Below are 16,951 nucleotides of genomic sequence, written 5' to 3'. Positions count from 1 at the left end.
GCAAGATTTCCCATTCTCAAATACATTATAAATGTGTAATTATGGGAGAGGAAGTGGTATAACTAACTCTTGCAAAATTACATGTTTAAACCTTTTAAGGAAATTTTGTATCTACAAATTCAGCTAATATAGCGTTTTGCTCAAATCTGGCTTCAGTAAATAATCACCGAAAGGCGAAATGTTTAATATATTTTCTGAATGGATTCTGCAGCTTTCGTTGCAGTCTAAACTCCCAGGGGAATTATTTGAAGAAGACAAATATTTGTGGGGTTTTATGTTCTCTAGAGCAGAGAGTTGGAAGTTTTTGTGTTGTCATTTTTACCAGGGCATGCACGAGGGAGTCACAGTAAAATAATGTCATACATTAGTAAGGCACTCTATGCTGTGCTTTCACACACAGGTCTCATTTTGTTCTCTCAATAGCGTTTTGAGTTAGAGAGAGCATATTATTTGCCTTAGAAACTGGCTCAAAGCAACAAAGTGATTTGCCAAGGTCACTGGGACTAGAGTGCTGTGTCTTCCACTATAGGAGACAGATGAGGGGCTCTGGGGACTGGAGCACTCCACTCTGGGCTGGGCTGAGAAGTGTCCAAGCTGACAAGCTGAGTTGATAAGGTCGACACTTCACACCTTGTCCATGATTGCTGAGAGGCAGGGATAAAAGTCCACTGGCCAAAAGCAACATCTGACATCTGAAATAGTTGTGGCTACAGAGTCATCTCCCCTCATAACCTCCTCCTCTGTTATAGTATAATAACTGACACAAGGTCCCAGAGGGGAAAGTAGATGAGGGAATGGGGGAAGGGAAGCCACAAGGAGGCTATGTTCTGTTCCTGTGCATGAAACTGGGTTACCAGCCCCTAAGGGATTGAATTCAGTTGGATGGATGATTTGGGCATCTATGAAAGCTTCTCAGACAAAGGGGTGCCATTAGAACTTTGAGAGAGTCTGTGGATAGAATTCAGGGGTTTCTACATTTGGATGGGAAAAAGATCCCATCTTTTTTTTTTTTCCTAAACTGTAATTGAAGTTTAGCACAATCTTCAATTACGGAAGAAACAACAAACCACGGTAGTATTTGTATTGCCTGTGATTTTGTTACCAATAGAAATAATAAATATTTTCATGTTACATTGCATTTGTTGGAATTATCTCAAAATATGATTAATGCTGATTACTACTTCAAAATTATGGTGGTTATTGTTCCTGCCACCATGTTAATAAAATAAACTTATAAATATTTGGACGTATTTCAATACGGTAGTTTTCTTTTGTAATACTATGTATTTCACTTCAAGTGTTAAAAAAGTTATTCTCACTTCTGAGGTAGCTGTAGTAGTGACAGTCATGTCAATCCAAATTTTCTAGGACGTGCTCCAAAAACTATGTACAATTCAAAGAGAAGAACAAATAGAATCACATAAAATCCATGCCTCCACCAGAACTAGAAAACAGACAACCCTAATATTTCAAATTATTTGATTGAGAAAATAAGCACAGCTGACATCTGAACAACGTGGGCTGTTGGATCCCATATTGGATCCAAACTGCCTGGATCCACTTATGTCTTATTTTCTTCAGCCTCTGCCACCCCTGAAACAATAAGACCAACCTCTCTTCTTTTTTCCTCCTCAGCCTACTCAACATGAAGATGGTAAGGGTGAAGACCATTATGATGATCCACTTCCACTTAAAAAACAGTAAGTATATTTTATCTTCCTTATGCTTTTCTTAATAATATTTGCTTTTCTCTAGTTTATAAGAGTACAGTATATAATACATATACAAAATATGTGTTAATTGACGATGTTTTTGGTAAGGCTTCTGCTCAACAGTAGGCCGTGAGTTAAGTTTTGAGGGAGTCAAAAGTTATACATGAATTTTCGACTGAATGGGGCACTGGCGCCCCAATCCCTGTGTTGTTTAAGGGTCAACTGTAACTAAGTTGTGGATGATGGAAGCCAGGCTTCACACTGTCAGAAGGAGGAGTAGCAAATATGAAAAAGGAGAGGCTGGAATGAACCCTGTGGAGTGGGATTATAGTTGGAAGAATCAGTATGAACTCCTGGTTTTTAATATGAGTCAGTAAATATAGAAATGGATAGGTAACTTTCTAGATCTACCTGATGAGCTAGAAACAATGACACTCCAACAGCAATGAACATACCAAGGGCTCAGATACCAATTTCTAAACATTGTGTTCATGTTCTTTGGAAAAGCTAACATCAGGGCTGAGCTTGGAGGTGAATGTACAAAATAAGCCTGGAGCATCTTATGCTACAAGTAAGTAAGTGCTCAACGAATGCTGGAGATACATCACTAGTACATAGATGTCAGCTGGAAGGGGCTCCCACTGGCGAAGTAAGAGACAATTTGAGCATCAAAGCCAATAGTGATAATGGATAATAACTCATTAAATAAGATATGAATTCATGAATCCATTCTGAAGTAAATCAATCAATAAATAAGGATAAATGGAAAAGTTTTCCTTAGAATTAATATGCCATCTAATAAGTGTCAGAAGAATGATGGAATTAGAATATCACCATTTGGCAACTGACATAGCAACAATGGTTTCAGGCAGGAATGATCAATGGATGCTAAAACTAGTGGGACAAATTCGGATGACAGACAGTCATTATAGAATCTCAAGGAATCTCCCTGTCATATGCTTTCAAATTAAAGAGAAAATAATGGTAATTTTATAGTGGAGAAATCTGACGGATACCACCTTAACCAAGTGATAAGGATTCACATCACTAGTTATGGAACAAACCAACATCGCATGCCCCCTGAGATGGCACACAGGGAAGGACACAACAGCTCTTCTGTGGAGCATCCAAAGCTAATTATGCATGGGGAAAGATCTTCCAGTGCTTCTAAATATATGGCTGTACTCTTCAAAAACATCAAAGTCATGAAGTAAAAGAAATACTGAGGACCATTTCAGATCAAAGGAGACCAACGAGATACAACAACCAAATGCAATATGTGATCCTGGATCAAAATTTTTTTTTCTTTTTTCAGAAAGAACATTATTAGGCCAGCAAGTGAAATTTGAATAAGATCTTAAAATTTGATAAATAGTATTGCATTAATATTAATTTCCCAATTTTGATAATTATACTGTGATGATGTAGAACATGGCCTGCTTTTTAGGAAATACACACTGAAGTATTTAAAGAGTAAGGAGCATCATGTCTTCAACTTACTCTCAAACAGTTAAGAAAATAATAATGATATGTATATAAATAAACATTAAAACCACACATGCACCTATGTATATAGAGAGGAATGAGAAGGCAGATGTGGTAAAATGTTAATATTTGAGGAATCTGGGTTGCCCTAGTCTCTAAATTTTTCAATAATTCTGAAATTATTTCAGAATAAAAAGTTAAAAATTTGGCAAAGGAAAGTAAAGCTTTTTTTTTTTCTGTGAAAAGATTTTATTAGGCTGCTTTGGATGTCATGCACAAAATAAGTAAGAACCCCAGAATTTTGGAGTGTAGTAACTTGTATACCACATTGCCTGTCATCTATGCTTTGGTAAGCTCACCTCTACAACTACCAAATGAGAACAAAAGCTCAAATCTAAGTAGTTGGATTCCCTCTTTACTCCTTGTCCATTCTGCTTCCCCCTCAATCTCCACCTTTTCTATGCAAACCCATTTTTCCCTGGTGACAAGCAAAGAGGAAATTTTGCTGTTAAGAATGGACTCACATTAAAATGTGTTGTCCTCATTAGGTACAGCTCTGGACTGAGGGTCATTTAGGCCTACAGTCTGAATCCTAGGGACTGCCAATGCTAACCTAGAGTTTTGCTACACTCTCCTTACCTCAAGTATTATTGCCCAGAAATGCTGGTTCTTCTTCAGTCTCTAAGGTTCAGATTCCTCTAGATCACTCGACTAAATCAACCACAAACACACACATATCTTTGACCTCTAGTAATACTTTAGCCACGATGCCAACTCTGAGCAGCAACCTGGGTCAGAGCCATGGGAACATGACCTATACACAAAGCTGATCGATGGCCAATTGGTTCATTGACCACTGAGAAATAAATGAGTAACAGCAACTAAAAGGCTAATAGGGCTACCTCAACCACACTACGCCAGCTGTGGTTACCTCTGCACGGCCCCTTGGTCCCAACAATTCAGAAACTCCAGGAACTGACCTGGTTGCTTGAGTTCTTTGCTTATCTGCTGTGTCTTCCAATTTATCGCACAACAAATTGCTTAATAGGGCGTAAATCTCTTGGCTCGAGGCAGTAGAGCAGTAGTTAGGAGCCCAGACCTCATAAGCAAGCAGGCAGAGGTTCCATCCCAGTTTCGCTATCATCAGAGGGCCCTTGGACAAATTAGCTTTTCTTAGCCTCCATTTCCCTACCTGTAAAGTAGAAATACAACATCTACCTTGGAGAGTACTGGGTGAAGTGACCTAATGTCTGCCATTACAGTAAGAACTTTGTTATCTTCATGGCAGGGTGAATCACTTTCACTTTATGAGGCAGTCTGCTCTATGTATTGCTCATATTTAGGCATTGATTCCTCTACCTGAGTAATTTTGCTATTTTGGGCCAGGTAATTATTTGTTGTGGGGTCAGTCCTGTGCATTTAGCATGTTTAGTAGCATCCCTGGCCTCTACTCTCTAGTCAGCAGTAGCACCCCTCCCCAAGTTGTGAAAACCAAAAATGTCTCCAGATAATGCCAAATGTCCCCTGGAGGACAAAATATCCCCCAGTTGAGAACCACTGTTCTAGAACTTCCTAGTGTTGGGAGTCCAGAATATCATAGCACTAGAACTACTTTTCTGGAAACTTAGTCATTGGTTCCTTGGTAGTATCACATTGATGAGTTTCTTTTATTAATGGCCTCAATGGAAAAATTGGGTTACTTATAAAAATTACTCATATCCTGCTGCTGCAAGCATTAATTTCCCTCTATATAAATATTTTAAAATGTCTTTTTGTCATCAGGAGGATAAGAGGCTGATATGGTTTGGCTCTGTGTCCTCACCCAAATCTCTTCATCCAATCACCTCCCATCTGTTCCCTCCCTCAAGGTTTACCCCATGCTGTTGACCCCCAGCTCCTCTGGGGGTACCCTTTGGTGGGTGGCCAACTGACCGTACAGAATTCAAAATATCCTCCTAGCAAATCTATGATTCTCAAGTTCCTGGTTGACCAAGTCAGGGAGGAATGATAATAACTGCTATGGTTCATTGAGTGCCTAACATGTTGTAGGCCCTTTCCTAGGATCTATAAATATTTATCTTATTTACACCTTACGACAAAATTATCTTCACTGTGTAGAGGAGGAAACACATTGAGAAGCTCTGTTTAATTGTCTCCAGCTACAGTTGTAGTGGCAATTCCGGGACTGATACCCAGACCATTCTGTTCTACCACTGCAGTCTGTATTCCCACTCAACTCTGGGCTCTGCATATACTTCTCTACATTACCAGTTCCTTGTATGATACTTGGCATTATGTTGATGTTTAGTAAATGTTGTACAGCAAAGAAGGGAAAAAGGAAGGAAAGAAGGAAGTCTCCACTGTAGCTCCAGAGTTCTAGTGATAATTGGATTAATCTTTGAGACCTCTGAATTGCTGGGGCAAAAGGATGATAGCAATTATAATAATACATAATATTCACACTTCCAATTTCGATAACATTACAAAGTTTTGGGAAGTGTTTATGTCATATTTATCTCATGTAATTGTCAAGATATTTCTGGTGTAGAGTAGAGGTCATAACTATGGTCACTTGCCAGAGAGTGACCAGAACTAAAACTCTCTGAACTCTAAACTGTGTGAAAGAGAAGAAAGAATTGCAAAGAGATGAACACATTATCAGTCGACAGCAGGCACAGGAACACTTTATCAAACGTTCTCTACCATATCACAAAGATTCAAAAGAAACCAAGAAAGGAGAACTGGTTTTGTCTTTCATACACCATGCACAATGCTTTATAGTAACTGCCTGTCAGCAGCCAAAGGAAAATATTGCAACTCGAGCGCTCTCCTTGATCACTTCTGCTTTTCTTAACTTTTTCTTCCTGAGTTTGTTTTCCTAGTAAAAAAGTTAAAATAGGATTATTTAATTTCACTTCTCTTATTCACCTTCCTCTGTTTCTTAAAAATAAATGACACAGTTTAAAAAAAAGAACAGAAAATATCTCAATATTATTGTGAGGTATACTTTTTATAAGCAATGTAGAGTTCTTTCTAGATAGTTCCTCCCAGACCAGTTGATTTTATTTCCGCATAACTTCATGAAGTGTTTCCTTTTAGAAAGCGATACCAAAGCTAGTCAACCACACTGTCAGGAGTTTGTAGAATCTTTATTTACTTCCAATGTGTTGCAATTGTGGCCCAAGTTGAATCAACAACTATGTTGTTTACCAAAATACATCAAATAGAAAACATTGAGCAATGATTTTCTAAAGTATTCTCTTTTTGGAGTTCTCTTGCACGGCTTTCTGAATACTGAAAGCCACTGAACATGTATGCCTCTTGTATATTTGAATATTGTAAACCCGGTTGACTTAACACAACATCCCTTTTTCATTTTTTCCTTTTCATTGAAGTAAAAAAAAACTGGTTTTTGTTTTGTTTTGTTTTAAAAAAAAAAAACCCAGGTGGCTTTTAGAGATTTCTTCCACACTTTAAAAAAAAAATGAACACTGGAACCTATTGATGTAAACTAAAAAATTATGTTTCTGTGAAAAATGTGTTCAAATGGTCCACCCAGAAATCTGAAAAAAAAATTTTTTTAATGGCACCAAGGGACCCTACATTAAATGTGCTTGCATTAAGCAACGAATGCTTTTTTGAGAGTCTGCCTGAAATAACAATTATAATAATTATTATGCTGCTGATGATATAGTTGAGTTGGTATTTATCGTCATGGGAGGGTAAGTTCCCTTACTCAATGGATGAAGAAGCTCCTCCTCTGTTTAGTTACATTTGCCCTTGATTCCTGCTTCCCTGAGGGCAGGAGGTAATCTTTGGCAGCCAGACTGTGCTTTGGGTACTGGGACAGCGAGGCATGGAGTTCGTGTGTACTTCCACTACAGATTCGCTCAGACAGCCTCCTCAGGATGTAGCTTCCCTCCCTCCTAGCAGAGGTGTACCAACTGCCTCAAATAGGGAAGATCTGCTGGATTTACATTTTGCATTTTTAGTTCTAAGGATAAAAGCATCTCTGATTTTCTTTTGCCTTCCTTCAAAACGTTTAAATTATAATTCACCATCACATCCCTAACTATTCATTAATTATCCCAAGTCCCTCCTAGGTTTATTATTTTGACAATGTTTCCTGACAGTATTAGCAGGTTAAGAATTATTGTTAAAGCTATGATTACTTTATTTATGGTCACTGCATAACAATTGCTATCTGGGAAAGATTATATGTTGTATACAGTTATCATTTGTAGTCACAAGGCTTTAAGGAAAGCTTAGAACATAGAACATATGTATAGATTCCAAAAGTGTGTTTAAAACTTCAGTATATTTCAGCCACAATGACCTTTGAGCAGAAGAAAAGGTCTGAGGTTTTTTTTGTTTTTTTTGTATTTTTTGTTTTTTTGAGATGGAGCCTCGCTCTGTCGCCCAGGCTGGAGTGCAGTGGCGCGATCTCAGCTCACTGCAAGCTCCACCTCCCAGGTTCACACCATTCTCCTGCCTCAGCCTCCCAAGTAGCTGGGACTACAGGCACACGCCGCCACGCCTAGCTAATTTTTTGTATTTTTTGTAGAGACCAGGTTTCACCGTGTTAGCCAGGTTGGTCTGGATCTCCTGACCTTGTGATCCGCTGGCCTCGGCCTTCCAAAGTGCTGGGATTACAGGCATGAGCCACCGCGCCCGGCCAGGTATGAGTTTTTTAACACTGTCCCTTAAGACAGTGACATTTGTTAGAAGAGTTTTAACACCAGTTCCCATTTCCTACCCTTGAAATATATGAGTTAATGATTTTTTTGTGTGTACTTAAACATTGAAATTTGTTCTAAAATCTGAGCACCCTCTTTGAATATTAAAAATCGAATAGAAAGGTGGTATAACATTTAACTTTGATTTGATGCAGCGTGTAGCCAAGGACATTTTTTTTAGAGCAGTTAATATATGCCGAGGGATACTAGGATAAATAGTACAGAAGCACAATCTGTGCCCTTGGTCTAAGAGTGTAGTGGGATATTTCAGAGCCATTTGTACAACTCTAACTTGACTGTTGATTTTAAAATGTATTTATTGAAGCACACCTCCTAAACATCAAGTCATTGCGAAAGGAGCCATATCATCATTTGAAAAACCAAACCACCGGATTATAAAATGGGGAGTAAACATCTAAAGCAGGCTTATTGCTGCCACCCCTGGATCCAGGGATCAAATATGAATTGTTGGGAATTTCCCTGTTTTTTTATGACCTACAAGGCATTTTTCCCCTCAGTTTAGTATATATGTGTGTGTATTCATGTAAACTTACATCTGATAATATTGATAAAGCAGACAGACAAACAGATCAGACCTGCAGTTGACAGAGAATCTGCTGCTTCAGTAAGAAACTCATCTAAGAATCCTGTGCTTTTTGGAGACTTCCCCCTCCAGTTTCCAATTAATCATAAGATTCACAGATAGTGTCAAGAAGGCACAGAGAAAATAAAATATGAATTGAATTGGGACACTAGGGTGCTAAAGGACATTCAAAGAGAGTCCTGGAGGAGTTCAAGGCAAGATCCCAGGTCACACTGAAGGTCATTTCTATGGTGAGATGGACCCAGCTCCCATCACTGGGTTCTAATGTGTTACATTAAAAGAAGTAGCAACATTGACCACAGCTTGAAAGACCACCGATTCATTCTGCAAGAGTGAGGAAAATCAAAGAAAGTTTAGATTGACTTGATAAATAAAAGAATAAATGACAAAACTGTCATCAGTTACCTTATTAAAGATGAAGTGGGACACAGAAACTGTTGGTGGACTTGCTCAGCTGATGGCAGCTTTCCTGCTGTGCACGGGGAAGGAAGAGTTGTGCCACCCTGGCCAGGCTGATCCTCTTGAGGTCGAGGTGCCTGGGTTTCCGTAGAGCTCTGAGTACTACATGTGTGAGGAATCCTCAGGTTCTCTCCTTGCTCTGTGAGTCACTCCCATTGTGACACAACGTGATGACTAAATATCTCTTGAATAGCTCATAAAAGCCAAGAAGCTGTAGGTCGCATGTTTCAAAAGGAATCAGCAGTATAAATTTAGCTACTTTTAGAAGAGACTTTAAAATGATCAATAACATTCATTTTAGTATTAGTACAATCTCTTGACCAAATTCAGCAGCAGAAATAATATAACAAAGAAATATTTGTAAACTGCCTGGTGCGTTGTTTTAATAATTTTCAGATTATGATTATTATTCATAATCTCCATTTTTTCCTTCCTGTTAGCATGCCTTTGCTTATTTAACACTCCTTCCCTCCAAAGAGAATAAGTAGGAGAAATCAATCTCTGAGATTTGTGTTACCATTTTTTTTTTAAGATGGGTGAGCAAGGAGATAAAAACAACATAATAAAATGAGGTTTTGGAATTACTTATGGGTCTTAATTTATGTTTTAAGGTATGACAAGGAGAGCTTACTAAAGTGGTCTCTGGAACTGAGACCGCTGAGAATAGGAAAGGATGCCTCCTCCCCTCCCAGAGTTTGTCTGTTTCAGAGTTGATCACAGTTGACCTGGCGTATCCTGGGACCACAGTGGAAAGTACTGAGGCCGCAGGTGAGGAGGGGAAGAGATGGTGCTAATCTAGCCTGCCACCCTTCACCTTCACCACTGTAGCCACTCAGGCAGGTACAAATACCACTTTGCTGATTTTTCATTTTCAGTTTCCTTGTATACCAGTTTGTTGCTATACTCTTCTGATTTCCCAGACTCTGTATTCCTCCTTTGAAAATTGCAATTATTATGGTTCAGCTGGAATGAGCACATGAATGAACATATCTGTCTAGGTAGATAGAGTCAGGACACTGCTATCACCCTTTAAAATAAGTAGTGATCTTTTTTCTTTAAAAGAACAACAAACCCACTTTGGGAGGCCAAGGCGGGCGGATCACTTGAGGTCAGAAGTTTGAGACTAGCCTGGCCAACATGGTGAAACCCCATCTCTACTAAAAATACAAAAAATTAGCCAGGCATGGTGGCAGGCACCTGTAATCCCAGCAACTTGGTAAGCTAAGACAGGAGAATCACTTGAATCTGGGAGGCAAAGTTGCAGTGAGCCAAGATCGCACCATTGCCCTCCGGCCTGGGTGACAGCGTGAGACTCCGTCTCAAAACAAACAAAAACAAACAAACAAACAAACTGAAATTTACTCAGGTTCACATTTAGGGTTCCCCAAATGTGCTAAATATGCTTTTTCCTCTTTAACATTTCATAAGTATGGCTTAAATATAAAACCTCATAGACAATACATTGACTTAGAGCCACATGAAGTAAGGTATAAATAATTAATACTGAACCCTTCCTGTGAGCATGTTATTGTCACTAAGAGGAGAAGAGAGCCTCATGCACCTGGGTGGTCATGCAGTGTTAACTGAAAAGGGCAAAGAAAAAGTTATAACAATAGTTAAAATTTTGCTACTTAATGATCTCGCCTAGTGCAGCCCTGTTTCAAAAACTTTCCAAATAGACTTAAAAAAAGTCAGATGTTTAGACTGATTTGCATATTGGAAGTTAGAATTCTTGCCATCTATCTGGCTTGTCCCTCAATTCCTGTGGGCCCAACTCATGGGTTCAGTTTCAGTATATGGCACCACAGCCAGAACACCCCCTCTCCTTGTCCAATGGTCCCACATAGGCGATCAGTTAATGAAATCATTTGTTAGCAGTGTCTTATCCAGACTGTAACCATATACACATTCAAATTCATATCTCAAGTGCCAAGTTGTCTTTCATTTCGCCTCTTTAATATACAACCTTTGAAAGTGCTACTTTGTTCAGAACTCATCCTACATTGACTTCAGATCAAAGATCACATTAAAAAAAAAATCTGGAACCAAATTGCCATTTGAGTTTTTTCCTAGTTCCTTTTTAAAACAAAGGAGTGCACTGTGCATTTTATTTTAATGTTTGTAGGTAGAATGTAAGTATACAGTGGTAAGGCTAGATGCCGCCATAGACAACACACTAAAGATAGAGTTATCCTTTTTCTTCTAAATCTGTATGCCTCCCATACTTCTACCCAAGAGTATCTTCTCCACCCCTTTCCAAATACCAAAACATAAGGAGGAAACTCAGATCTGAGGCTATCTCAGGAGCCATACGTTAGGCTTCCTGCAACTACACTGTTCTGGGGATGGTCTAAGTCACAGATCATTCTAAGATGAGCTTCAACTGGAGGAAAGCACTTACTCCAGTGTGCAGGCTGTGGTGGGTCCAACTTCTGGAGTATATCCAGTGTCACTCTTGTAAGGCTGACCAGGAGGGTGAGGCTGGTGATAGAGCATGCACAGTGGCCTCTTCCTTCTGGCATAATAATGTAATCCTCTCTCTCAAGTCATTCTCAGTGGAACATGTTTCTCTGAACGACTATGAACTGCTATGAAGACTTCATGTTTTAAAAGTGTACTTTATATTTTCTTCCTCCTCCCTTTGTCAACAGGGAGTTCTCTTATTTCTGCTGTAAAGGGAACCTGTACTTTGGTTCCCTTTTTATACAAACAATGCCTTTGACATTCGAGTAGCTTCTTTGGCTAGGCTTGGTCAAAACTAGGAGCTTTGTTACCCATTTGGCCTTTCATGACCCTCCCAGCTGTAAGATGAAGCAGGGCTAATCTTTTGTTTTTCTTTACTATACAATCTTTAGATATACAAATAGAGATGGAGTCATGGCAACATTTGATAGATTCTTTGAATAAAGATTTTTCTTATTTACAGAGTGCATATCCTTTTAGCTTACCCAACAGAGGTCCTGCATTGAAAAGTGAAGTGAGAAGTATTAAAAGGGGGATTATTGTTCTGGTAGATGGAGCAAGAGAGAAGATGGGTGAGAATGAAAGTAACAAATGAACAGAAACACTGTGGATTTTCAGCAACTTGAAAGAAGGAAAGGTGAAGGCTAAGAAAATGTGTCTGTCACAGAGGGAGGGAGGTGGGTGCTCCTTCTGGTATGACCATCACATGTTCACATGTGAGCATTAAAATTTTTTTTCCTGGCTTAAAAATGATCTTCCTGCCAAGTTTCCTAGTTTCTTTCAATCCCTTTCAAAAAGAAGGCAACTTCTTTTTCCCAGAATCTTAACTGAGATGATAAAATATCAAATGAAATTAAGAGCAGATGCTAGATGCAGCTGATTGTGTAATATGCAAGTACTATCCAGTGGGAAAGAACTCACAGGGATTCATGAAGTGGGGAGGAGTGAGTTAGAGACAACTGTCTCCAGATCCTGTTTGGCTTGTTCTGGACTTTGTTTTGGGTTGTTCTGGACTTCAGACCCTGTTTTGGGTTGTTCCGGGCTTTGGTTCTGTGTGAGGCCTATTTGGCTAAAAAGATCCAAAGATGAATAGAAAGGGGCCTTTCTATTGAGGAATCATTCACTGTTAGCTCATTTATTGCTGAGTAAGGAATCTCATAGACTTTCCCCTCTCCTTGGAGAACCCCTGATTCTTGCTGGCTCCTTGAGACTATTTAAGATTGTGGGGGAAAGGGTGATCTTATCCTTCGCTGATGGATATGTGAATTGCTACAGCCTTTTTTGAAAGCTGTCCAGAAAAAAAAAATCTGTTAAAATAAAAAGCTACTATTTGAGACAAAAATCCTGCTCCTAGGATTCTATCCTATATAAATGTATATAAGTGTATATGAACAGGATGGGGCAAAAAGAACTGGGAGCAAAGCAAGTGCCCACTAGTAGTGAGATAACTGAATAAATTGTGGTACATATGCACAGTGGAATATTATTTTGCAGCCACTAAATAGAACAAACTCGAGCTCTACTATTTGACTTGGAAGGCTTTCCATGACCTCATTTTTGTAAAGCAAACTCTGTGTGCATATGTAAAGATACGTATGTGAATATGGAGAAAAATATGAAAGGGTATGCACTCTGTTTTTAATATGGGTTACTTGCAGATAGAAGGTGTGGGCAAAACAAAGGCAAGGATGAGGTAAGAGAAAATAGAAAAGTTAGCTTTTAAAAACTGCACTGAAAATGATAGGATCTGACACAAGGAAAGCAAGAAAAAAGTCCTGTCTTTCCCCCACCAAAAAACCCCAAAACAAAAAATCCTGAATTGAATGGGGCCTTTATATCCAATGACCAATTCACAGGGAAAACAGAGAATAAAGGAAACAAGTGCAACTATTCTCTGATCATCAAACCAGCAGGGGAATCTGAAATACAAACAAATTGAGTTATTCAATAGAAATAAATTACACACACAAAATGGAGAGGGAATACGGCACATTCTCACCTATAAGTGGCAGCTAAGCCATGGGTACACATGGACACAGGTGGACATAATAGACACTGCAGACTCCAAAAGCGGGGAGGTTGGAGGTGGATGAGCGTTGAAAAATTACCTTTTGAGTACAGTGTTCAGTATATGGGTGATGAGTACACTAGAAGTCCAATATCCCCCATTACACATGTAATATCCATGTAACAAACAAGCATAAGTAACCTCTGAATCTAAAACAAAACAATCAGAGAAAATGAAGGAACAAGCTTTAAAACAACAAATCTATTTATGACAATGTTTATCTAAAACAAAACAATCAGAGAAAATGAAGGAACAAGGTTTAAAACAGCAAATCTATTTATGACAATATTTATGACACAATTATAAATTTAAATAATGGATATTTGATAATTAAGGAATTATTAATTTTTCAGATATGATAATATGGTTATTTATGAAAGAGTTTTTATCTTTTAGGTCAATTACCTAATTAACCTAAGTATTAATGAATGAAATATATAATATCTGGGATTTATTTCAAAATAATACAGGACTGTAAGGAATGGATAAAGGTGTGGACAGGGCAGGATGACCTATGGGTTGTTGGTGGGGCTGGCGATATGTACATGGGCATTCATGATACTATTCTGTCTACTTTTATGTATGTTTTAAGTATGCAATTATAAAAACTTAAAATATAACATGACCGGGCCAGGCGCGGTGGCTCATGCCTGTAATCCCAGCACTTTGGGAGGCCGAGGCGGGGGGATCATGAGGTCAGGAGATGGAGACCATCCTGGCTAACACGATGAAACCCCGTCTCTACTGAAAATACAAAATTAGCCAGGCGTGGTGGCGGGCGCCTGTAGTCCCAGCTACCTGGGAGGCTGAGGTAGGAGAATGGCGTGAACCCGGGAGGCGGAGCTTGCAGTGAGCCGAGATAGCGCCACTGCATTCCAGCCTGGGTGACAAAGCGAGACTCTGTCTCCAAAAAAAAAAAAACATGACCACACTTTGTTATTTATACAGAATATTTTATAAATATGCACATATTTTTAAAAGAAATTAAAAAGACTGATTTTGATATTTTTTAAAATTCCCTGACTTAAACATTCTCCTGAAGTAGAGTTAAAAACTGCATTGTAGAGGAAGAGGGGGATACACTGAGATTAACTTCAGGTCTGATACCTGTGCCGGGATGAATATCTTCTTAAGAATGAGCTGCCAACTCAATGGAAGGTATAGTTTTGCTGTCAGCGTTTTACACTGCTGAATACCCATTCAAATGTTCACTGTTCCTTTGCCATACGGTGTTAAAAAAGTAGATACCTCATTGCTATTTTTTAAAATGCTTCAAATGCTTTCCTTGTGGTTATGGAGTTGAGCCTGTATTTGCAAGGCAATACTACCTCGCAAATGTCAACACAAATATTTTGGATAGTAATCAACAAAACCAATCGGGTCCCAGGTATGTCTTGTGCAAAATACTTTGCCAGGTGTTTTTGGAAATACAAATAATATAAGACACTAACTTGGCCCTCAACAAGCTTGCAATATCTGGAACAGTTGATGGTTTTACACCTAAATATCTTTATTCTCTAGATACACTGGATTCATTTAGTTTGCAAGATTTATTGACACTGTTATGTTTACTGAAATTTGTGAAAGACCATCCCCCTTTGTGCTTTTCTGAATATCATGTTACTGTCCTGCTCGACCACAAGAACGTAAACTTGACTTTATGGTAGTTGTTTATTTTTAAATGTAAATTATTAGTTTGAAGGCAAACTGCCTATAAACTAATTGGAGTGCAAAATTGATGGGGTTTGGGACACATTACCCCAAAATATGGAATCTTAGCATTTAAGGAAATGGCAGAAGCAGTATGTCACGTTCACCCTTGCCCCTTCTTTCTTGAAGCAGGTCATAAAATGTAGCTGACCTTCCCCTGAAGTAGGTCATAAGACACTCATTCCAGAGGTGCCCTCCCTCTACCTGGAGGAAAGAAATGAGCCTATCTCTGAAGACACAAAAACAGAAGAATCTGAACAAACAAGCCTTGCTAAATCTCCCTGTTTATTACCATTAGCTCATAGCCGCTCTAGCTAATCATACTTCTGCACAACTATCCACTCTTCCTAGCATAAAAACACACAGGTTTACCTGGATCTCCAGATCTTTATTTATGAAGGCTCCTGTGTCATGCAAAACATTTATTAAATAAACTTGTATGCTTTTCTCTTGTTAATTTGTTTTTTGTCATGGGGCCTTAGCCATGAACCTGGCAATGAATGAGGAAAGAAGTTTTTCTTCCCTTACACATCACATCCCGGGAATGGTAATGTTAACGAAACTTCCAAAAATGAAGGACATATCATTATAACTACCCTGTTGAAGTTGGTTGGCTGTAGAAAATGGCCTGTAGTGAATGAAGTAGATCTGGCCTAACACAGGTTAATTTTCCAGCTATCAGTGGCACTCTGTGTGATACCAAGCATTTGTTAAGTAAATGTCCCACATGAACTCTGTTCTTGTATCTTCACAATGTACCAGGAGAACTTCCTCCTGGAACTTCCTTCTGAGTTTTCCCTGTGCAGGGGGACCTGTTTTTCCAACTCCTCTCAAAGGGAGGAGAGCCTTTCCTTGCTGAATTAGAGCTGTAGCACTGTGGTTTTGGCTCTGTCCATCTGTATGGAGGCTTATTTAAACAAAATCCCCAGGGTCAATAATCCCAGGAAATGTTCTGTACTATTCTTTTTAGTTAGTTTTTTTTTACTAAGTGAAATGATTCAGTCTCATCTAACAAAAATGGGAAATAAACAAAAAGAAGAAAAAGTACTCCGTATTTATCAAATCAGAGTAATACTAACAATCTTTAATTTTGTTTGCCAAGTACTACTCTGCAAGTATTATCTCATTTAATTAGCACAACAACCCCATACTGTTGTTTCGGCTCCAATTTATAGCAGAGAAAACAGACTCAGAAGGGTTAAATAACTGATCAAATTAACTTATTCAGACTTAGATCTGTCTTACTTCAGAATCCATATTGTTACAATTAATCATGATTACAATTTAGAATACATCCATTTAATCTTTTATTCTCTATGATATTTCTTTCTCTCTCTCTCTCCATATATATACATGTATAATTTTCCTTTCATAAGGGCACTGTGACCTTCCTTTTTTTATATACATTTATTTTAAGTTCAGGGGTACATGTGCAGGTTTGTTATGTAGATAAACTTGTGTCGTGGGGATTTGTTTACAGATTATTTTATCATCCCGGTATTAAGCCTAGTATCCATTAGTTATTTTTCCTGATTCTCTCCCTCCTCCCATCCTCCACCCTATGATAGGCCCCAGTGTGTGTTGTTCCCCTCTATGTGTTCATGTGTTCTCATCATTTAGCTCCCACTTATAAGTGAGAACATGTGGTATTTGTTTTTCTGTTTCTGCATTAGTTTGCTAAGGATAATGGCCTCCAGCTCTATCCATGTTCTTG

General features: G+C 38.6%; 2 protein-coding genes across 3 annotated transcripts in view; one reads left to right on the top strand and one right to left on the bottom strand.

The window, feature by feature from the left end:
- The window catches only part of DHRS9 (dehydrogenase/reductase 9), a 28,843-nt gene extending 17,325 nt beyond the window's left edge, over window positions 1–11,518 (bottom strand). The window contains exon 1 of one of the 2 annotated variants that reach the window (XM_055379125.1): window positions 11,398–11,518. In XM_055379125.1, the coding sequence (XP_055235100.1) occupies window positions 11,398–11,518 (121 nt within the window). Of the gene's footprint in view, window positions 1–8,942; window positions 9,208–11,397 lie in introns of those variants that run through there. The other variant, XM_019021658.3, reaches the window with a different exon arrangement.
- ABCB11 (ATP binding cassette subfamily B member 11) overlaps window positions 709–16,951 on the top strand; it is a 162,560-nt gene continuing 146,317 nt past the window's right edge. The window contains exons 1-2 of the mRNA XM_019022771.4: window positions 709–1,071; window positions 1,636–1,700. The gene's annotated coding sequence lies outside the window, so the exon portion shown is untranslated. The remainder of the gene's footprint in view (window positions 1,072–1,635; window positions 1,701–16,951) is intronic.

The sequence above is a fragment of the Gorilla gorilla genome, chromosome 11 (genome assembly GCF_029281585.2).
Source record: "Gorilla gorilla gorilla isolate KB3781 chromosome 11, NHGRI_mGorGor1-v2.1_pri, whole genome shotgun sequence".
NCBI lineage: Eukaryota > Metazoa > Chordata > Mammalia > Primates > Hominidae > Gorilla > Gorilla gorilla.
Note: the sequence above shows the minus strand (reverse complement) of the source record. Positions and strands in the feature narration are given on the sequence as shown.